This window comes from Amphiprion ocellaris, chromosome 8 (assembly GCF_022539595.1).
Source record: "Amphiprion ocellaris isolate individual 3 ecotype Okinawa chromosome 8, ASM2253959v1, whole genome shotgun sequence".
NCBI classification, from domain to species: domain Eukaryota; kingdom Metazoa; phylum Chordata; class Actinopteri; family Pomacentridae; genus Amphiprion; species Amphiprion ocellaris.
This window is the reverse complement of record NC_072773.1, coordinates 4,456,490-4,481,027: the sequence shown is the minus strand read 5'-3', so window position 1 is coordinate 4,481,027 and position 24,538 is coordinate 4,456,490. Positions and strand designations below refer to the sequence as shown.

The 24,538-nt window shown below is 38.5% G+C and overlaps 1 protein-coding gene across 1 annotated transcript in view; it reads right to left on the bottom strand.

The window, feature by feature from the left end:
- Positions 1–12,542: 12,542 nt before the first annotated feature.
- The window catches only part of LOC111579966 (kelch domain-containing protein 8B), a 269,839-nt gene continuing 257,843 nt past the window's right edge, over positions 12,543–24,538 (bottom strand). The window contains exon 6 of the mRNA XM_023287512.3: positions 12,543–22,393. Within this exon, the coding sequence (XP_023143280.2) occupies positions 22,197–22,393 (197 nt within the window). The 3' untranslated portion in view covers positions 12,543–22,196. The remainder of the gene's footprint in view (positions 22,394–24,538) is intronic.

Here is a 24,538-nt window from a genome sequence, read left to right as displayed (position 1 = left end):
CATTTTTAGAGAACTTTAAAGATTTTTTTCCACAGAAAGCAGATTAATGTGTTGTTGTTTTTTTTTTACATTAAGTGAACAACAACACCCACAATCATCCGTTAAATATCTCAATTAATAGTGACATTTGTGCTTCATTTCTGACATTAATTACAAGTTATAGTAGTAATACAGTATAGTAATATTTACCAGTTCTTAATAATATAAATAATAAACACATCCTGGTCATGGATAAGAGGCAGAACATTAATACATTTGCTGAAATTGAGTCCATTAGCTTCCAGTGCTACAGTTCAGATGGTGCCTGATTGAAACTCTGCTCTTCATTTGTTCAGACGTTGCCGACAGTGTTCGTGTATTTTTTATGGTTTCTTCAATTTCTACTGGATATTCTTATGATATGTTTGTGGGTTGATTGTCTTTTATGCTTCTCTTAAAACACAATCTGTTCTTTCTGTTCCACAATTCTTTTCTTTGTCTTGTTTTCAACGCAGAAATGTCGTACAATTTGAACGATATCGCAACAAGTCAGGAACCGCTCCGACTGATTCTTCACAGCTCACTGGTCTTTATGACTAAGTTCAGCTCCAGGTGAAGTGACGTAGAAATTACAATAAACAGATGAGGAGGAAGCACAATAGTCTTTGGTCAACTACAGCATCAGAAGCTTCACTGGTATTCAAGTTCAACCCCGAAGACCTTGTAAGGTTTTATATTGTAGTAAATTTCCCATGATGAGAAAGTTCAGGAGGAGCTGCTTCATTTAATCTCAGCAGGAAAACTTGTCTTAATTGGCAAAAAGGCCAAAGTCAGAACTAAAAGTTTAGTTCTCACACTGCAACAGAGATAGTGTATCCATTCCAGAGCATCTTAGAGAACATTTTGTTAACTAAAAGAAAACTTCCAGCTGAAAATTTGACTAGAACTTTGCAGAAGGGATGTGATTTCAGGTATAAAGGAGGATACACTATGAACAGAGATCCCAGATTACCTGCAGAACATTTTATTCCTCTGCTTTATTACAAAACAAATTGCATCTCTGACCTTAATCTAAACCTAAAATTCACTTTTCCCCATTAAACGAATTCTTCATACAAACCATCTGTAATTTCCATTGTAGGAACTTTGTTTTGGTCATTTAGTCACTGAGTATTTTGTTTTTTTCTCAAAATACTGTAAAATATTAGACAACTGGGTCATTCTCAATACTTAAAATACATTTTACAACCTTAATTCATATTTTAAATGTTTAGTAAATGTGTAAAACTATTACATTATCTCTAATATATGATGCCGACATTCCAGTATAGTGTTGTGATGGACAGATTGTGCCTTAAAGTTGACAGTTTTTTCTAAACATGTAAATAAGGTGAGAGGCACATCCAGATGTTGCAGCAGCATGTTACAACCACTAGGTGGCAGAAGCAGACAGCAGATTTAAACTGTGTCACCTCAACAGAAGAGATTTTAAAAAATAATGACTAGTGACACGAAAATGAAACATTTAGGGGGAAAGTGTATTAAAAAGGAAAAATACGTCATTTTTATGTGTTTATTTAGAGCAGAGGTGTCAAACCTGCGGCCCGCGGGACAAAATCGGCCCTCCAGAGGGTCCAATCCGGCCCGCAGGACGAGTTTGTAAAGTGTAAATTATAAAACTATAGATTTAAAATAATTTCTAGACCATGACGAGTGGTTTTGAAAAAACATAAATCATAAAGTAAAATACTAGATTGCTCATTGTTGTTTTGTCATTTTGTGTTTTGTTTTTGTAATATTTCTTTTGTAATATGTCTTGTTTTAGTTGTTTTTTTCTTTTTTTTGTCTGACTTCTGTCGTTTGTCTCATGTTTTTGTCATTTTCTTTCTTGTTTTTGTTGTTTTGTGTTTCTTTTTTGTCTCGCTTGGGCTTTTTGTCTTACTTTTGTCATTTTGTGTTTTGCTTTTTTGTTGTTTTGTGTGTGGTTTTTATTGTTTTGTGGTTTTTTTGTCTCACTCATGTTGTGTATGTTTTATGTCATTTTGTTTTTCACTTTTGTCATTTTTTGTCAAATTTTTGTTGTTTGTCCATTTATTTTGTCGCTTTCTAACTTTTTGTCTCTTTTTTGTTATGTTTCGTGTCATTTGTCTCTTATATCTGTGAATAATAGTATATAAATACATTTTACTTACTTACTTTTTTTGTCATTTTGTGTTTTGCTTTTTTCTTTGTTTTGTGTGTCATTTCTATCGTTTTGTGTTTTTTTGTCTCGCTTGTGTTGTGTATGTTTTATGTCGTTTTGTTTTTCACTTTTGTCATTTTTTGTCAAATTTTTGTTGTGTGTCCATTTATTTTGTCACTTTGTAACTATTTGTCTCTTTTTTGTTTCGTTTCGTGTCATTTGTCTCTTTTTTCCATCTTGTGATTTTATATCTGTGAAAGGTGGTATATAAATACATTTTACTTACTTACTTTTTTTGTCATTTTGTTTCTCGATTTTGTCATTTTGTCTCATTTTTGTAATATTTTGTCTTGCTTTTGTTGTTTTTGTCTTTTTGTCCCATGTTTTTGTTGTTTTGTTTCTCGTTTTAGGTGTTTTATGTTTCCTTTTTGTCTCACTTGTGTTGTTTATATATTATATATATTACTTTTGTCATTTAGTTTTTTGCTTTTGTAATTTTTTGTCTAGTTTTTGTCGTTTGTCCATTTTTTGTCGCTTTGTAACTTTTTTGTCTAATTTTTTTGTCTCTTTGGTTTGTTTCGTATCGTTTGTCTTATTTTTGTCTCATTTTGTTTCTCGTTTTTCTCGTTTTGCATCTCATTTTTGTAATATTTTGTCTTTTGTTGTTTTTTGTCTTTTTTAAAAGCAAAGCATTACATTATTCAGTTCCAGATAGCTGTGACTAAATGTTCTGTTCCTTTGTAGACACTCTGTAGGTTGTAATGTGTAACTGATAAACTGAGGCATAATGTTGTTGAAAATGAACTTATTTTTCTTAACAAATTTCAGTTTGTTCATAATCTTTGGTAAAAACATACTTCATTAAAAGTTAACATTTTCAGAATGTACTTTTTTGCATTAAAACAAAGGAAATATTTGGAGTTATGTTTATTTATAGGTTATTATGCTCTGATTTTCACACTGGAGATCAAATTGGGCTGAATGTGGCCCCTGAACTAAAATGAGTTTGACACCCCTGGGATAGACTGTAAAAATTATCATGAATCTAAATATGCAGCTGCACGCATGGATTTATTATATTTATTGTAATTTTCTCTCACCGTTTGCCTAAAACTACTTTTTTACATCTCATTTCTCTGGACTAATATCTGATTTCAACCCTGTTTAACACACAGGTGTCTCCTTTATCAATCACCTGTATGCTCCTAACACTAAAAAACACACAGCTCTCAACACAAAGTGAGAGTTTTTCTTGTTTTCTTTCACCTGCAGGCTTCAGGTGGGATCGGAGCTGCAGGTTGGGGAGGGTTGGAGCCGCTGCAGCAGGAATCAGCTGCATTGAACCGAATCTGAAGCTCTGATGTGAAATGTTTTATGAAACACAACATGCATCTCTGCTGCTGCACTTTTTAGCTTGTTTGGAGAAACACAGCCCTCCTCCAGTGAACAGAAACACACAAAATACACTCATTTCTGCATATTTTAGTTCACTGAGTCACCCGTTAAGAGTAAACCTTCAGCAGCCTGCAGAGTTTCGTCCATGTAAAAGTGGATTTAAAGACACTTTTAAAGCCTTCTCTTTTCATAGACGAGAGCTAAAACCCTCCGTGAAACATGTCAGAGGAGATAAGGCTGCTGAATCAGGGTCCAATTAAATCAAATATTTATAAATATAATATATTGCTTCTCTGCACTGTTGTCTATCTGGTCTAATATTCCAATTTCATCCATTTTAATTTAATTTGTTCATTTTATTGTCTTTTTTAACCATATATATTTATTATTATATAGGCATTTTGTACTTTTTCTGCTATTTTTTGTCTGCTATTGTTGTATTGATTTATTTTGTAAAGCACTTATTTTATTTTAATCTTTTATTACCATTTATTTACTTACTTATTTATTTATTAATTTACTTCTTCTTGTGATTATCATTATTTAGGCATTTCTTTATTTGTATTTTTCCAGTTATTTTACCTGCTGTTGTATTGATTTATTTTGTAAAGCACTTATTTTATTCTTTTTTATCATTTATTTTTTTTACTTATTTTATTAATTTACTCATTATTATTATTATTATTATTATTATTATTATTATTATTATCATTATTATTATTATTATTATTATTATTATTATTATTATTTGGACATTTTTTAAAAACTTTTTTCAGTTATTTTATCTGATTTTGTTGTATTGATTTATTTTATAAAGCACTTATTTTCTTTCTTTTTTTGTTTTTTTACCATATATATATTTACTTCATTAATTTACATTATTATTATTATTATTATTAGTAGTAGTAGTAGTAGTAGTAGTAGTAGTATTTGGGCATTTTTAAAAAATTTTTTTCAGTTACGATATATTTATTTACTTCATTAATTTACATTATTATTACTATTATTATTATTTGGGCATTTTTATTTGTATTTCAGTATTTTCATCTGGTGTTGGTGTATTGATTTATTGTGTAAATCACTTATTTCATTTTATTGTATTTTTTCTTTATTTAATTTAATTTGTTCATTTTATTGTGTTTTTTTAAGCCATTTATTTATTTACTTATGGCTCTGGCGTCTTTTCCTGCTCTGGATGTGATGCTTCGATGCTTCTACCAGCAGACGAGGCTAAACCCAACATCTTCATGAGGTTTTGGGCTTCAGGGAGACAGATTTCACACTCTCCCAGCGTAGAGCCGTGGTTTCCTGTTGTTTATTTGCTCTGTTTTGGGTGAAATCATGAGCAGCAGCGACCAACCTGTTTAGGAGAGTTAAAAATCAGATCCAAGAAGTGATGTTTCACCATCATCTACAAAATAAACTCATGTCTGGCTCCAGCTTTCCAGCTTTATTCAATCCCGGCCCCCTGCTGGGATCTAAACAAGCATCCTGAACAACATGTATGTTGCCGTTATTACATGACATTACGGGAACAATCCTAATTAAGACTCCGTCCGATCCGACGCCAGGGAGCCTGTCAGGGTGAAGGAGGAGGTGATCATTAATCTTTGATTGCTAATTAGCATGAATCGCTACTGCAGGCCTCAGTCGTAGCGTCTGAGTGGAGCCGAGAGCTGCTCGCTTTCCTCGCTCATCACTTTAATTGCCCTTCAAGTCAATTTGTGCTAACAATGGTTAGCTAGTTTACGCCGAGGCGTTTCTTCCTCGCTTTTTCCTCTCTGCTGTCGCCGTTAGAAGGTTCTATCTGCTCCGTCGTCGAGGCGGCTGAAGGAAAATGGATTTCTCTGCGTGTCTGTGTAACTGTTGGGGTCGGAGGTCGGTGTGTTTCAAAGCAACGAGCTGGAAATAATCACCTGTTGAACCCGAGATATGTTTTGCCTCATTAAACGTCCGTGTCCGGTGGCTTTAAAGGCAACATCTGTGGAGCAGAGAGTCGAAAGTTCACTTCGAAGCTACAAAACGCATCTTTCAAAGGTGTTCAGAAGACAGGCAGGTTTTATTAACGTCCGATAGAGAACAGAGGCCACTGATTAATGCATTTTGGACATTTGAAGGGTTTGGAAGCAGAGTGGTCTGAGCTTCTTTTACTTCTTCAGTAAGAGTATAAATTCAAGAATGTCAAACTTCACTTTTAATTAAAGATGTTCTACTGTTCTTCTGAGACTTTTTAAATTCTATTTTCTTCGCTGAAAGGGTTGTGTTTCTCTACCTTTTAATATACTTACCTGCCCAGGTTGTAGTTTTCACTCCTGATCTTGTTCTTCGGATGGTTCTCCTGATGGTATATTCCTCTTTTTCCGGCTTCTGTAGACTGGGAGTCATCTTGTCAGCCAGTATTTTGGTTTTTCCATCTTTTAATGTCACCTCTCCAATGCCTTTTGCACTCACAAAGCCTCACATCATCACACTCCCACCTCCGTGCTTCACTGTCAGGACGATGCATTCACTGTGGTGAAGATGACCAGGTTAACATCAGACATTTTCCAAACAAATGTTCCTGGTGTCGTCTGATCAGAGTGTTTTTCCAAGCTTCTTTTCATGCACCGTAGCCATGTTTCATCTTGTGTTTTTGTTTTTTAGGGTCTGAACACTGAATGATGTGAAGGCCTTATTGAAACTCATGGCTTTATTATACTTTCTTTTTCAGACTTTTCATTTGGACTTTTGAGGGCCTTAAAATAGCTGAAAACGCGTGAAACTTTGCACACACATCAGGACCGGTGAAAAATTTCTTATTTTAGAGGAATTGCATAGGTGTGAGCCAAAATGGCTCAATAGCGCCACCTGGGTAATCTACTACGGGCAGCATGTTTGACAGCCATATTTCACCATGAAACAGCAAATGCTGTGTAACTGCCCTGTACATGCTCCAATCTGCCTATAACTTTACAAATGTGATCACAGGCACTCCCTGATGACATTCATAGCAAAACATACAGTCACAGTGATAGCGCCACCTGATGGATGGACATGAAGTGCTGTCCAAATAGCCTATACATGCTCCAATCTGCCTGAAACTTTACATGTGTGATAAGAGTCCAGCCTTCACCAGATACAGGCTGAAATACATGTTCAGTCAAAGCACCACCTGGTGGACATGCTTGGGTTCGCTGACCAGCAAGGATGTGAGGACCCGTTCAATGCTACTTGCAGCTTTAATTACTTCTTGGATACCGTCCATCGAGATACACGTTATGTCCTTAAGATAGTCTGAGCTGTCACAAAAACTTCAATTTCCACTTATAACCTCTGTGGCACTTGCATTTTATTTTTCAGAGCTAGATTCTGAAAGTGGAGTACCACATTTTTTGAATATTTTAACAGATGTTTTCTATGTGGAGACAACCCAGGGCCAGGTTAGATCTAAAACATGCTGGCTCAGTAGAAGTCAACTGGACAATGAGCTAATGCTAGCTGATATGACTGTTAATGTTAATGAACTGTGAAACAGAGGCGAGATTTAGACTTTATCTGAGGTGTTTTTTGGTTTCACAGCAGAAAATACTTTTACAATGAGGACTAACTGGTCAGATTTGCAGATTTCTGTTTGTTTGAACACCTTATTTCCTTTAAAGTGTCGCACACAGCCACTTCCTGGAGCTTTTCTGTGTGGTTTTTGGGGACTTTCTCCTATTCAGTAAATAAAAACAGTCTAGAATGTTACTAAGTGGATCTTTCCTTTTCTTGTAAAAGCTGAAAAAACATCGTGCACGTGGAAACCATGCAGGTGGGTAAACACAACACTGTGAGAATATGAATAAACATCATAAAACACACCATATCAACAGATATGTGAGCCCAGTATCAGGGAATAATCACAAATAAATGTAAATCTGGGTCAGCTGCTCCTGCGTTGGATACTGTGGTTCTGAAAAAGAGACTTTGTGTAGCAGTAGCAGCATAAAAACCGTCCGAGAAAAAGATATATCACAGGGTGGAAACTTAGCTGCTATTTTAGCAGGTTAACACTTAAACGTTGGCATTTGTTGCAGCTCTAATGTCAGTTAAGATTCAGCCTCAGTGTAATCCAGTTTTATGTGGAAAACAGAGCAAACAGAAGCTTCAGAGGAGGTAGCAGGTCAGGAAAGAGGCGACATTTTCTCTTTTCTATGCAGATTATATGGAAATCACGCTTTCTACGCCAGCTTTATGCTAGAAGAGCTAAAACTTCTGGTTCTCCGGCACATCAAAGACTGTCTCCCCCCCACACTCGACTCCCACCAGTTTGCATACCGAGCGAACAGATCCACAGAGGACGCCATCACCATAGCTCTGCACGCTGTGCTGACCCACCTGGAACAACCACAGAGCTATTCCAGGATGCTCTTTGTGGATTACAGCTCGGCATTCAACACAATCATACCAGACATCCTGATAAACAAACTGGACACCCTGGGCCTCCCCCCTCTCACATGCAGCTGGATTAAGGACTTCTTAACCAACAGACCCCAGTCTGTGAGACTTGGTTCCCACCTTTCCTCCACCGGTGCACCACAGGGCTATGTGCTGAGCCCCCTCCTGTATTGTCTCTACACCTATGACTGCAGACTGGTCCACAGAAACAACATCATCGTCATATTTGCTGACGACACCACAGTGGTCGGTCTGATCTCAAAAGGTGACGAGACAGCCTACAGAGAGGAGGTCCAGAAACTCACAACCTGGTGTTCAGTAAACAACCCGACACTAAACACCTCAAAGACAAAGGAGATCATCATGGACTTCAGGAGGAACAGAACTGACCCGCCCCCCCTTCTACATCAAGTCCAGATCTCTGATGACCTCTCCTGGACAGACAACATCACGGCTGTCATAAAGAAGGCTCAGCAGCAGCTACACTTCCTGAGAGTCCTCAGAAAAACAACCTGGTCAGGAAGCTGCTGCTGGCCTTCTACAGCTCATCCATAGAGAACCTGCTGATGTTCTGTGTTTCCACCTGGTACAGGAAGCTGCTGCTGGTCTTCTACAGCTCATCCATAGAGAACCTGCTGACGTTCTGTGTTTCCACCTGGTACAGGAAGCTGCTGCTGGTCTTCTACAGCTCATCCATAGAGAACCTGCTGACGTTCTGTGTTTCCACCTGGTACAGGAAGCTGCTGCTGACCTTCTACAGCTCATCCACAGAGAACCTGCTGACGTTCTGTGTTTCCACCTGGTACAGGAAGCTGCTGCTGGTCTTCTACAGCTCATCCATAGAGAACCTGCTGACGTTCTGTGTTTCCACCTGGTACAGGAAGCTGCTGCTGGCCTTCTACAGCTCATCCATAGAGAACCTGCTGACGTTCTGTGTTTCCACCTGGTACAGGAGCTGCACCGAGGCAGACAGAGTGAGGCTTCAGAGGATTGTTGGCTGTCTTCTCCCCTCCCTCATGGACATCTACCCCACCCGGTGCCTCAGCAGAGCTCAGAACATCATCAAGGACAGTTCACATCCCGGTTCTCAGCTTTTTGATCTGTTGCCCTCTGGAAGGCGTTACAGATGTATTAAAGTGAGGACAAGCAGACTTAAAAACAGCTTCTTTCTGAGAGCCATCACCACCCTGAATTCTCACAGGTCTCACACAAAGCCAACAATATAATGTGAAAAGTGCAATATACACCACTGGCTCATTCACTTTGCTATTTATATTCACACTGTTATTTATATGTATATTTGTAAATAGACTGTTTTGCACTATTTTTTAAGATTTCTTGCACTGAAAAGGAGAAGCTTTCCAATTTTGTTATACACTGTATAATGACAATAAAGCGTATTCTATTCTATTCTATTCTACTCTATTCTATTCTATTCTATATAAAACTGGTGACTGCAATAACTGCAAAACTGATGATAAAGACAAAAAAAATATATCAATAAGAGTTTGGAAGCAGAGTGGTCTGACCCACCTTGTGTAGTTTTTGAGAAAAATGGGTTCAATGTTTTGTGTTTTCAAGAATGGTTTAACCTTTACTGTAATGCTATATTTGGGTTGTGGGTTAGACCACTTTGCCACTAAAATCTAGACCATAAAATATTACAGAAATGATATAAAATTCAGTTCAGATTTTTTTGTGGGTTAGACCACTCTGCTTCTATCACCTTCATGTCATTCTGCAATTTTTCAGTCATTTTTCACAATTTTCAGTTCATTCTGAACAGATTTAAGTCATTTTGGACCATTTTTGAGTCATTTTTGGAAGAATTTTGCCATTTCTGAAAACTTTTGTGTATTTCTGGAATGTTGGTTAATTTTCAAGTCATTTTAGACAAATTTTGAATCATTCTGGATGGCTTTTAAAGCATCTTTGGAGAAGTCTAGTGCCATTCTGAAAATTTTCAGCCATTCTGGATCATTTTTAATCATTTGGGATAATTTTTGAAGCATGTTGGACAATAAGGGTTTGGAAGCAGAGTGGTCTGACTCACTTTCTGTAGTTTTTGAGAAAAATGGGCTCAAAGTTTTGTGTTTTCCAGGAATGGTCTAACATTCACTGTAACGTTATATTTGGGTTGAGGGTTTAGACCACTCAGCCACTAAAATCTAGACCATAAAATATTAGAAATTATATAAAGCTCAGTTTGAATTTTTTGTGGGTTAGACCACTCTGCTTCTAATACTGACTAAAAAAAGGGAAAAAAAATTGAAGGTTGCTATTGAAAAACATAAGGTGAAGAAATAAAAACAGGTGTGTTTCATTCCCTCTTTGGATTTTTAACACCTGTGTTTTACTTTGCGGTGCCAATAGCCAGAAAACATTTGGTTTCACTGCCATCATTTAATTTTTTCAGCTCAGGATTTGGTTTTGATATCAACTTTTTAAAATTTTCTGTGCCAAACACCGATCAAATCCCATAGCAACATTAATTTTAATGGGCTGGCGGCCAGGAATAACAAAGCAGCATTTGAATCGGAGGACCTGCTGTTTTGTTCAGTTAAATCTTTGTGGTTTGAGAGGATTCACAGCAACAGAAACTGAAGGAGCAAGCAGTTGGCGGCTCCTGTTTCCTGCTTCAAAAAGTCCACATAATGCAGGACGTGAGCTTCATCTGCAGCCAGATTTCAATTAGTGCAAAGTGATGCTCACACTGGCCGCTGTGCAGCTAATTAACATGCTGTAATGTGTTTTAATCCCCTGAACATCCAGGAAACTCAGTGGAAGCAAGACTGCAGCTTGTATTTAATATGACATACATTCTGTTTGACAGGCATTTTCTGCAGGGAGTGAAAAAGTGAAGGTATTCAGGTTTTACTGCATAGAGAACAAAAAAGATCTTTTTTTACCCTCTCTATAGGAGCACTTCATCCTCACACTGCGTTTGAAGTGGGTTTTGATGTCACATTCATCTATTATGAATCAGGTGACATTTTTCCTCCTATAAGAGACCTGCATGGAAACAGCTATCATCTCTGTTCCAGAAAGTGCTGGAAAATAATAAAAATTAAAGCTGCAAGCAGCGTTGGTCAGGTCCTCGCATCCTTGCTGGTCAGCAAACCCAAGCTTGTCCACCAGGTGGCGCTGCAACTGAGAGTTTATTTCGACCTATGGCGATCCATCAAAACTGTCCATCAGGTGGCGCTATCACTGTGAATGTATATCAGCCTTTTTTATGTGATGAAGGCCAGACTGTGATCACACATGTAAAGTTTCAGGCAGATTGAAGCATGTACAGGGCAGTTACACTGCATTTCCTGTTTCATGGCGAAAGGTTGAAATTCCGCCGGTCGTCATTTCCATGCCCTCAGACTTTTGCGGAACATTTTAGTAACTTTAGTAACTAATCACCCATGCCTGGTGTACATCCTGGCCAAATTTCAGCTCCGTCGGGGTCAATCTGTTTGAGTTCATAGCTTTTGAAAAACTGAAAAAGTGCAAAAATTGGTCCAAAATCATCCAAAATATGAAACATAATTCAAAATGGCCGACGTCCTGTTATGTTTTAGGTATGGTTGTCAATCACATTTTTGCTTGTTGTGATGAGTTACATATGCCGACCAAATTTCATAGCTGTCGGTGACACGTACTGGCTATATTTCGTGGTGGAAAGTTTCCAGGTGGAGCTATTGAGCTCTTTTGGCCCACACCTGTACAATATATGTGCAAATTTTCACATGTTTCCAAGTATTTTTAGGCCTTCAAATTTGCAATATTAAATGCGACAGAAAAATGCTGAAAAATAATAGCAAACCCATGGGTTTCAAGAGGTTACTTGCACTGTTGGTGTTCGGACACTAATAATTTAACTAAAGCAGCAAACAGCGTTGATTGGGTCCTTGCATTTTTGCTGGTTAGCGAATCCAAGCATATCCACCAGGTGGCGCTGTGACTGAGAGTGTATTTCAGCCTATGGATGTGATGAGGTCAAGACTCTGATCACATTTGTAAAATTTCAGGCAGATTGGAGCATGAACAGGCTAGTTAGACAGCACTTCCTGTTTCGTGGTGAAAGGTCAAAATTCCAGGGGCCGCCATTTCGCCGCCCTCAGACGTTTTCAGAGCATTTTCATAACTTTTAATCACCCATGCCTGGTGTACATCCTGGCCAAATTTGAGCTCTGTCAGGATTACTCAGTTTGAGTTTATAGCTTTTGAAAATGTGCAAAAATTGATCCAAAATCGTCCAAAATGTGACATATCATTCAAAATGGCTGACTTCCTGTTGTGTTTTAAGTATAGTTGTGAGTTAAATTTTTGTTTGCCTTGACGAGTTACATAAGCCTGCCAAATTTCATAGCTGTAGGTGACATGTACTGGCTATTTGGCCAACACGTGTGCAAGATGTGTGCAAATTTTCACGTTTTCGAGTATTTTTAGGCTTTCAAAATTGCAATTTCAAATGTGACAGAAAGATGTTGAAAAAAAAATGAAACCATAGGTTTCAAGAGGTTCCTGTTGGTGCTCAGACTCTAATACTTTCATAAAAAGGAACACAGGACGTACAGAATCAGACAGCAAGTCAAAATAGTTTATTATAGAACAGGATTCATAGTCGAGGCACTACCTCACATTTAGTTTAGGCACTGAACTACTGCACTGGAGTCACGGCCACGACTCGGTCTCAGAGCCAAAGCCTGCGAGAAACGTCGCTGCTGCAACAACGAAGAAGAAAACTCACAGATGCTCCTGTATCTGAGGAGTTAGTGCTGCAACTGGACATGTAAATGCTGCTAACCCCACCTACAGGTTGTTAGTTTGTCAGAATCAGGCTAACTTTAGCCTTGTTTGCTGCAGTTTTAGTGACAAAAAGCTAAAAGCAAAGCTCAGTCTGCATTTGTCGTTCCTTAAAAGTCCACTATTACTCCAGGAAAGCAGCAGTTTTAACCAAAACCGCTCTCCAGACCAGGTGCAGCTTTCTTATACAGATTGGGGTTTTTTTTGCATCTTTTAGCTTTGAGTTTTGAGCTGTGCAGATTAAATGAGGCACAGCACAGTGATCCTGAGACTTTATGAAGAAAAAACATGCAAAAAAAACACTAGAATCTAAACGTCTGCAGGGGGGTTTGGCGTGCTTGTCGCAGTAGCTCAACCTTGATGAAATACATGCTAACCTAGCATGCTAGCTCATTGATTTTCACACTAATGCACCACTACATTTTGGAAACTTTTTTTTCCTGGAAGTCTTTGCAGTTTGCAGCTGCATTTTGTTGTGTTTTCTGTATTTGCAACATATTTTTTCCCTAAATTTATGAGGAAAAGTGTCGTTAATCTGCATGCATTTTGTCTTTTTGCATGCGTTTCCTCAAATTCAAATCTAGACCATAAAATATGGTCTAAATTTGAGTTTTGGTGGGTTAGACCACTCTGCCTCATGTCATCCTCCAAGCTTTCAGTCATTTTTAAATAATTTTCAGCTTATTATGAACAGATTTAAGTGGTTTTGGATAAGTTTTGATTCATTTTGGGAAGATTTTTGTATTTTCTGACAACTTTTGTGTAATTTTGGACACATTTTCTGCAATTTTGGATCATTTTCAATTAATTTTAGACAAATTTTGCATGGGTTTTTAAAGCTTTTTGGCCAAATTTAGTGTCAGTTTGCAAATTTTCGGTCATTCTGGATAATTTTCAATTATCTGAGAGAAATTCTGATTGATCTTGGTAAATTTCCAGTCATTTTAGACTATTTTCATGTCATTCCGAACAAATTTTCTGTGTTTTAGTTCCTTTCTGGAAATTTTTCGGTAATTCTGGATCATTTTCAAGTTATTTTGGACACATTTCGAATAATTTTTGAAGCATCTGGGACAAGGGTTTGGAAACAGTGTTGAGTGGAAGTCTTTGCAGCCAGTTTCTGCATTTTGTTGTGTTTTCTGTATTAGCAACATGATTTTTGTCCTAAATTTTTGAAGAAAAGTGTTGTTAATCTGCATATATTTTGTCTTTTTGCATGTGTTTCCTCAAATGGAGCTCTCTGGGCCACCATGCCGAAGCGTATATTCTAAATTAATGCTGACTAGAGTGACTTCTCAGCACTTTTGCTCCCTTCAAGGTGGCAAAATGAATTTTATCATAATGAAGTTATCAACCAGAGTCATGTAGCTGTTAATGCTAATCCTTGCTATCGTTTTAAACCCCATCTGATGGTATCTGTGGCTGCAGCAGCGAGTCTGGCAGGCTTTGTTGAGGGGAGGCAGCCTTTCCCTGTGAACATCACATCATCCCACTAATTCACCCCCATCCTGCTCTTTAATATGAGCTCAATCGCTCTTTGTTCTCTTTTCCATCCCAATCAACAGTTCAAAAACACACCGCAGCATCACGTTTATCTATTACAGAGAACCCAGGGAAAAAAAACAACCACAACAATGAATATCACCGCGATTACCGTCATTATTATACCAGGAATTATAATAACTAAAGTAACGTGTCCGGTTTTGTTCTCTGTCCTGGTGAGCAGCGACTCGTCCTCCTGGAAACAGGCAGTAGCCGAATCGTGTTGGTCGTCAGAGGGATTAGAAGAACTTTGTACATCTGAGGTGAAGGAAAAGCACCTCGATCACAACAGCATGACGTGCTGCGTTTGGTGTTTACTGCTGAGTGATGCTTCACCCTCAAGCGATCGGATTTAGTTTTTAAATGCAAGTGACCAGTCCACAAATCAACAAAATGTGAGTTTACTAGTATGAGCTTTTAGAAATAACTGTAATTTTTTAGAGATTGAAAGACAGATATAAAAATCAACACCACATCTGGAGCCAGAGGTCATTAGCGTAGCTTAGCATAAAGACTGGAAACAAAGGGAAACTGCTAGCCTCACATCACGTCAACCTCTAAAAAGTTAGTTTTTGGAATTTGTCACATTAAATGTTAAAAGTCATCACTTGTGAACTTTTACAAGACTAAATCAGTGTAATATTACCATTTAGAAAATATTATTTAGCCTATATGTTGACAGTTGGGGAAACAAAGTGCACTGAATTGGTCAGTAACGTTTAATGTGACAAATTCCCAAAAATATTTCAAAAATATAAAGTCCAGAGCTTGTAATTGTGAGATTTTTACTTGTAAACATGATGTTATAAATTGGATAAAATGTCTCGAAAGGAATTTGTTGTAGCTGTTCTCTACATGTCATGGGTTTTTTCTTCATATTTTAAGAAAAGAAATGCAGGTTTTTTGCAGAAAGGTGTAAAAACTGTGTAGATTAAAGTTGGAAAAATATGATTTTAGATAAAAATCTGTGAGTTTTATGGACAAAAAAGACAAACTACATCTGTTTCCCATGCTTACATTTTTTGAGATTTTCTAGCAAAGTAATTGATCAATTGGATCATAAATCTCAGAAATGGGCTTCAGCTGTCAAATAGACTGATTGAAAACATCCTGAACGACGAATTGCATTGAACTAGCCGAGAATTTAACTCTCTGTATCCTGATTTTAACTCACATACTGGATGAAATCAGAGCTTCATGTGTAAAATAAATGGAGTATTATATTAAATAGTGAAATAAGTGCTCAAACACTGTTGCTCAGAATGTTATTTTCCCTAATTGTGCATGAATTCTTAAATATTTCTGTTTATCTTCATGCAAAACCTTTAAAACCTTCTGTTTGTCACACTTGTACAACTTGAATAAACAGTAAATGTTCTCATATCCGACTCACTTGAGGGTGAAGCTGCACCGTTAGTGCATAGTCTCTGTGCTTCTGTTTGACTGAAAGCTGCTTCTACCACTAAATGTTCACCCATTAAAACACAATAAGTGTAAGAACATAAATCAGGATATATTTAAGTGTCGTCACGCCTCCTTGACACAAACGCCAGATGGTTTTTCTCTCTTTGTCTAAGAAATACTGATCCACGGAGACCACAAAGCAGTTCAGGAGGGAGATACTGGGTTTGTGTTTCTCAGAATGTCTGAACACTAGTTTAAAACCCACCAGAGTGAACGACAGACGTGTTTTCAACCACAAAATGAAATTCAACTGGAGTTTCCTTTCACAATCTGCTAAAAACTCAGCCAACACATTGAAATATGAATAAAATACACAGCTTTTTGTATCTCTTTTAGCCTTTCTTTTCTGCTTTATATGAACATTTCTCTTCTGCATCTCGTCCGTGGTGAAAATAAACATATACTTCTATTCAAAAATATACTTTCAGCCGAAGCAAAAAGCTCTGCAAGAACACGCAACTAGTGAGGAACACTTTGGGGGAACCCGGCTCACGACACACCTCCACCGATAACACAAAACAACCGGAGGGCAGAAATAATCAACGAACATGAACAACTAACAACAAAAATACTCAGATATCTAATCCCGATCACTTAATCCATAATAATCGAGGGGGTGTTTGGTATTTTAAAAATGGAGAAAAAAGACAAGAACATGTGCTAATGTCAAAAGGAACACATTTATGCTACCTGCGAGGAAATTTCCCGCACGAAAAGAAAAAAGGAAAATAAAGGAAAAAACACTGGAGAGGCTTTTCATTGTCAGAAATAAGACACAGTTCTGGATTTGTAAAAGTGAAAGCAGTGTGAATTCTCCGTCCTCCCGCTCGGCCTCGTCGTTCTGTCAGAACCTGAGTCTTCTGGCCTTGTTTTTGTGAATCGAGGCGCCGAACGTTCCGACGGGGCCCTGAATGCGTCGCCAAGCAGAGAGGTAATAACACACAAAGCAACTTTCTGGGGGCCTAAAAAATGAGCGTTCGAACGTCTTTTGTGAGTTCGGTGCCTGGTACCATGTCGTAGTAAAAACCTGCATGGTGGTTTTAGGACACTTGTTTGTAAAATGCCCTTTTCCCCACATTTCACAAACCTGACTTCTTCCTAGAAGCTCGAACTCAAACCGTATTAATTCATCCCGTGAGAACACATTTCCGTTCTAATAAAGTGCAGCTTGTAATGAGCTGCTCGCTGTGCTGCAGCATCATCTCTAGTTCTGCAGAGGGATTCCTCTCCAACCAGCTGGCACACGCCTCACATCTGCAGCCAGAGAAGCAGACTCACGACGCGTCTTTTTCTACCAAACACAACATTTGTGAGTCGTGTTGGCAATACGGCGATCCGACGGGGTCACAGCGGGAGAGAAAAGTTGTCTTTCTCTTGGCTTTAAACTGAAAACCAGATGAGTAATATGGAGAGAGCTGCCCTGGCGACAACCCAGAGTTCCTCTGGGGCTGCAGCAAACTGGATGGAAGAGAGCTTCCTGCAACAATAGTGTCACAGATTTGCACACATGCACCCACGGAAAAGCACAGTAACAATCATGCACCCACGCAGACATAATCACACGGCAGAAATGTGAATGTAGACGCACAAAGACAGGCACAAACAGGATGTCACTGCTGTGTTAAAGCTGTAGTTATGAATATGTTTTGTATTAACAGTGCATCAAAGGACGACGTGTAGAGAATTAAAACTAGAATCTGCAGCCCTGTGCAGCTTTTTTAGCCTCTTTGAGCTCATTGTTGTGACTCTGCAGCCTGAAAACTTGTGCTTTCTGTGAGAAACACGAGCGTCTGAGCTCCAAACACATGCTAATGTTGCTCTATTTCTGCAAAATTAGAAATGCAAACCTTTGCTTACACCTCCAGTAATGTTTCAGCTGTTGTGTTTTCAATTTCTGATGCAGCCAAGTGGGAAAATATCAATAAATGTAGCTTTAAAGCTGCATTTATGAATATATTTTATATTAACAATACATCAAACGATGACGCATAGAGAAAGAAAACCCAAATCTGGAGCACTGTGCAGCTGTTTTTGCCTCTTTGAGCTCATTGTTGTCACTCTGCAGCCTGAAAACTTGTGTTTTTGTTAAAAAACTCAGATTAATTCACCGTACACGAGCTGGTTGAACATCCGCCAAGCTAAAGACATGTTTTGTGTTTGGGAGAACTTTGCAATGACATTTGAATTCAACTCTACATTTCTACAAAATGTAAAAATGCGAATCCTTGGTTACCTGTCCAATAATGTGTCAGACGTGTTTTTTACTTGTCGTGCAGCCGAATGGATAAAGAGCCAGTAAATGCAGCTTTAACGGTGCACTAGTAAATATTTTAGATCAAACTGGATCAAATGACCATGTGAGAGGAGCCTCTAAAGCCGCTAAATGTGTCGTCCTGATTCTCCTTGTAATATTCAGCTTTCAAAGTTAAATATATCGAGCTGCTGCCAGTTCCCTGCAGCTCTCTTACTGCAGATTGGCTCTTCAGCCCATCAAACTTCTACTGCAGCTCCAACAAACAGAATAACAACAGTCTGCTGCTAGCTGGTGAACATAAACAGAGCTGGAAGCACCTAAAGAGTCATATTATCCTCAACTGAAACTGTCCAGTTGTTCTGAATCTGCTGGACGAGTAAATAAGCAGCTGTTTGACATTTAAACTTGTGCTTTGCAGCATCCAGGTAGTTAAAACAGAATGTTCTTTCTGCTGTGGCAGGTTCAGCTTTCCTCAGAAGCAGACTTTTGGTCCTGCATCATGAAAAACTGTCCAGAAACATGGAAACAGTTATTACCTCATACAGTGTGTTTTTAAAACCACGAGCCTGTGGATGCAAGTGGAGAACTTATGTAGTTATAAAACCAGCTGTTGTTTTCTTTTAAAAAGTCCACAAAACAGGCCTTGAGCATTCAAATTCTGCTTCAAAACTGCAACAATAATAATTAAATACATGCAACAAATTACGCTTAGAAATATGATTTCAAAATTCACACTTTGGCGGCTGGAAACTTTTGTTGAGTTGCTATTATTTTGTGCACAATCACTCAACAAAGAGTAAGAGTAAAATTGTGAGATGACAAGGATAATGTAAGATTCTAATATTCTCCTTGTGGATCTAAAACTGCACAAGACATAAAATTAATTTTAAAAAGGGGCCTATAATGAATTAGCTCGATTATAAATAACGTTAAAAACTGCTTTAAGTGATCAAAAATACTAGAAAACATCTTGGTGCGTAATGAAGAGCGATGAGTGAGAAAGATGCTCCGAACAAGTTTGGCATCTACAAACCAGCGTCCACCTCAAGAAGAAAACAGCACTTTTTGAACCAAAGGAGGCTGCAGAAAACAGTTCTCAAAGTGGTCGAATAATTATGACCTGAGCTGCATCAGCGGTTCTTACTGATTCCTAAAAATATGTCTGTGATGCTGTCAGGAATGGGAAGGAAAAATGACTTTCCCCTTCCTACAGGGAAGGGGAAAGTCATTTTTCCTTTAGACCTTGAGACCAACAGACGCTGCAGGAGGTTAGATATTGTCTATTGTGATGTGACTAAACAGACTGGTTTTCTCCACATTGTTCTGAAATCTAAATCTGACCAACTACAGTATAAACCCAAAGATCAGAGAGAATCATCAGAACTGATGCTTGCATGAACTGCTGCTCTGTTGGTGTTGCTGGAGTCTCTCTTTCTGCCTCGACGTCGCTGAAATTCCACAGCAACGAATCCACAGCTGAAGAGGGTCAAAGATCTCAAACAACAGATGGAATAAACATGTAATCAGGCTGCAGGAGTGTTTGTGTTTTCCTGCGTGTTCGTGCAAATATACGTGACGAGTTTGTGGCTCGTATGTAAAGCGGTAAATTAGACGCAACAGCAACTGATGTAAGAAGGTCGGCCAGAAAAACAGATGCCGTGTGGAGGAAACAGTGGTGATTCTGGGGCCTGGAGGCAGCTCTCTTTACTCATCTGGGTCTTTTTCACAGTTTAAACAGCTTGGATGTCGGAGAGGAACATCATCTTCAGATGATTCATCGTCTGTTAAGGTTGCAGAGGTGTAGCAGGACTCGATCATTATTTTCTAATCACATAAATGCACAATAAACTCCGGTGAAATCCAATAAACTTCTATTCCCCAGCCAATAAGAAAGACGACTAATGCAAATTTAAATAAATGTGCATCATCTACGTTAGCTGTAATGGGTAAATTAGCTTTTATGTGATACATAAATTTTATATTTTTGACATTTTGCAGCAAATTATCTCAGTAAAAGTTTATAATTCTACAGTGTGCAACCTTGTGGGACAAAGCCGGCTAAACCTTGATTGACTCTGGTGTTCTGGTGCATTAACTGTGTGCATATTCCAAAATATGCACCAGACTAAAAACAATTCTGGTTCTAGCTTCACTAGTGATGTCTCCTCGTTTTCCAGCCCGACCTCGTCTGTTCTGTCACAAGGCAGCTCATCTTTCACCTTTTATACCTGATTCTTTAGATAAAGCTGCACTTTCAGCCCCAAACCAAACTCATGTCCAGAAAAAATCTGCCTTTTGAGTATCAAACGTTCTGCTGTAGGATGGAGAGGCGGCTAATGGTGTTAGCTTGGTGGCTAACAGACAGCCATCATTAAAATGCATTGCAATAAACTGCTGTTTTCCTCTGTGACTATTAGTGTAACGGATTCCAAGTACCCAGTTTGCATTACTTTTGGAAAGCTCTCTCAGCTTTGGGTGAAAGTTGAGAAGTTTGCATGGAATTGATAAAGATTTGAACCCTTTATATCACTAAATGTGTTTCCTGTTTTATGCATGAAGTTGAATATTTCAGGATTTTTAGGCAAAGAAAAGTTTGTTTTGGAACTGAACATTGTTTTGCCTCCTCTGCAAGCTACAAAGTTTTCTTTTTCTGAATGTTTTATACACAAAAGATGACTTTTTGTGGAGAAATTCTCTGAGTAGACACCTCTGGCATTTATGTTTGTGCAGCTATTATAACTGTGTTTGACCAAAACCTGCTATTTCAGAACTTTTATCACGCTGCTAGAAATTATTTTACAGAGAAACCATCAAAAAAAATGACTTGAATCTGTTGTAACTATTAGTGTAACAGATTCTGGTTACAAATTTTATAAAGAGTTTTGGGTGAGAGTTGAGGAGTTTGCATGGAATTGCAATGAAGTTTGTAAAGATATTAACCATTTATACTCAATCAACTAATTGTGTTTCATGCAATTTGACACTAGCAGTAGAATATTTAAGGACTTGTATTCAAAGAAAAGTTAGTTTTGGAACCGAACATTGTTTTGCCTCCTCTGCAAGCTGCAAACTTTTCCTTTTATGAATATTTTACACAGAAAAGATGACTTTTTGTGGAGAATCTCTGTAAGTAGACACCTCTGGCATTTATGTTTGTGCAGCTATTATAACTGTGTTCATCCAAAACATGCTATTTCAGAACTTTTATCACTCTACTATAAATTATTTTCCTAGGAAACCTTTAACATGACTCCCTAATCCTTACATATTGTATGATTTTTGCACTAGTCTGTGAATTTCCTTCCTGGAGAATAAAAAATTTGCTCTGAAAGTGTTGCCCTGGTATCATCCCGATGCATCTGTCAAACCTTCCGGATGTCGGGTTGAGGTAAAGAATAAAGTGAACCGCGATCGTTCGAGGAGAAAATGATGTAACGTGTTGAGAAAGAGATGTTTATCTGAGCTGTGAGTTACTCAGTCAGCATCCGAGCTCGCCGATGGATGAACGTGGTGCACGGATGGACGGATGCAGAGCAAGGTGTCGGCCAATCTGACCACAGTCGGCTAGAAACCAAGAAAATGCAGCTACTGTGGTCAACATGGGCCGAAGGTTTCACTGGTTTCAGAAGGTGGATGGACTTCTGGGAGAAGATTGAACACTGAAAAAGGGTTAGAACTGAATCACACATTCACATCCCCAGAACTGAACAAAGTGTTGTTTGTAAGGTCGTAGAAAAGTGTCCGAACGGCGCCGCTGCAAAGGAGAGATTCAGGTATATGGCCCTATGTTCCTTTAAGTATCCAGAAAAGTACCCTGCTTTTATTCTGAAAAATGCTCAACAGTTTCAAAGGCGTGTTGTTTCTGCAGACACGATGTCTGAGTGTCTGGGGGTTTTATTTTCATTTTTTTGTCTTTCTCTGATTTCCCCAGAGTAAAAAACAGGGGAAAAGCTGTCAGTTTTTGTGTCCTTGCCGGTCGCAGCTTCGGCATCCTTTAATGTTGTATTCGTCCAGCTCTCCGTTCGTCTGAAAATGCTCGTTGAATGTGAAAAAGAGTCTACGAGAGGGATCCGTCAGGTAGAAAAGCATCCTAAGCTCCGCTTCATGTGCTTGTGTTTCTGCACATACGTGAGTGTAGTTTCTTGCCGTGTTGTTTGTTTGCGTGTGTCACACTGTTTCCTGTAAGCAGAGGGCCTCCACGGCGTGGCTGGGTCCCTGCGCCACGCCGCCGATGACGAACAGCATGCTGGGGGTCTGCAGCAGCGCCGAGGAGCAGCGGGGGGTCGGCATCGGGGCCACGTACTCCCAGCGCCGCTTCACCGGGTTGTAGCTCTCCACGGTGCCCAGCGGCGACGGCTCGTTACCTGCAAAATACAAAAAAGACAAAAAACAAACATGTTAACGTGGCAGCAGGTGGGATTTAAATGAAGGGTTGGGCCTCATGCATACACTACTGTTCAAAAGTTTGGTGTCATCCAGACAATTTCATGTTTTCCATGGAAATTCACACTTTTATTCATGTACTAACATAACTGCACAAGTGTTTTCTAATCATCAGTTAGCCTTTCAACACCATTAGCTAACACAATGTAGCATTAGAACACAGGAGTGATGGTTGCTGGAAATGTTCCTCTGTACCTCTATGGAGATATTCCATTAAAAATCAGCTGTTTCCAGCTACAATAGTCATTTACCACATTAACAATGTCTACACTGGATTTATCATTCATTTAATGTTTAATGTTAACTGAAAAAAAAGGATTTTCTTTCAAGAATAAGGACATTTGTAAGTGACCTCAAGCTTTTGAATGATGGTGTATAGAAGAAGAGGAGATATTAAAACCACCTGACCTGGTTTGTGATTTTAATCTGCTGTGGAGTGTAGACACTCCATATTTCCTTACCAGGGATAACTAGAAAAGCACTCAGACAGCGCAGTACTGCACCAAGGCTGCTCATTCCCCCCATATGGCATTGTCAGAAATCGATTTTTACTCCGCCAAAGAATGCAGTGGAGTTATGTGATGACTGGTGTTGGTTTGTTTGTCTGTCTGTCTGTCTGTCTGTCTGTTAGCAACATTACTCAAAAACAGACCAACAGATTTAGATAAAATTTTCAGGGAAGGTCAGAAATGACACAAGGACCAAGTGATTAGATTTTGGCAGTGATGCAGCTTATAGTCTGGATCCACGGATTTGTTAAAGATTTCTTGATCTTTGCAGGATAGTGGCACGGCGTCACTGTAACTATGACAACAAGTGAGCGCTACAATCATATGATTGTGATCCTACTACAAATCCACCACTGAGGACTTATCAGGACTTATCTGTCGAAAATGATACAAGGAACAACTGATTAAATTGTGGGGGTGTTTCTGAGTCCCATCAGTTTCTACCACCTGCTACATATTTAGGTCACATGATTCAGTATCCGTACATAACGTACACATGCAGAACACTCAGCACAAAGTCATTTGTTTGTGGTGGAGTACTGCACTCCATCAATGCTTTTTTGTTTTAGAAATGGACAGCATTTGTTTATTAGTTATAGATGATCAGAAATGATGGCAACATAGAATGTGGTCATAGTAGTATCCACTTGTTGCCATAGTTACAGTGACGCCGTATTGCTATCTCACAATGATACAGAAATCTTTAGCAAATCCGTGGATCCAGACTATAAGCTGCATCACTGCCAAAATCTAATCACTTGATCCTTGTGTCATTTCTGACCTTCCCTGAAAATTTCATCCAAATCTGTTAGTCTGTTTTTGAGTAATGTTGCTGACAGACAGATAGACAGACAGACAGACACCCTGTCATCAATTTGATATTTGATATTTTGTTGAATGTTGATTGAGTTGACCACATGTAAAATCTGGGTTCATTAGTTTTTCAGTTAAAAATTCAGGAGTAATGGTTTTTGCATCGTTTTCTTCGCTCAAATCTGTGGATCAATGTTTGAATTCACCATAACTGGAGAAATAATATAGCTCCAGTCCTGAAATGTTGTGTTCTCATTGATATGTGCATCTGATCTTTGATGGTGCAACCCTGCTTTGATAGAATAATACAACCCAATACATGATGGTGCAAAATCTGTCACAAAATGTCCATGAAATATTGCACATTAAAAATGAGCTGTTTTGCATGTTTTAATTATTATTAACTGCTGTGAATTCAGTGTCAAGAATTCAAAAATATTCAAATCTTTGAACTTCATTTGCTTCCATTTTTAGACACAAATCCTTCAAATTGACAAGATTCTCACTGCGAACTTGATCTGAAACCTGTAAAAAAGGGCAACTGACCCCTATTTCACCTCCAGGGCAGCCGTGACACATGCATGTAGTGGAATAAACTCATCATGTTAGTCACACGTGTGCTCAAAGTGAATATGCATACAAGGAAATCCGAGATAACACATCATACAGCGACGTGACGGAGAATTAGAGTGACTCTGCAGCCCCTGTTGTCATAGATACAGTAGAATAGTCTCTAAATGTACA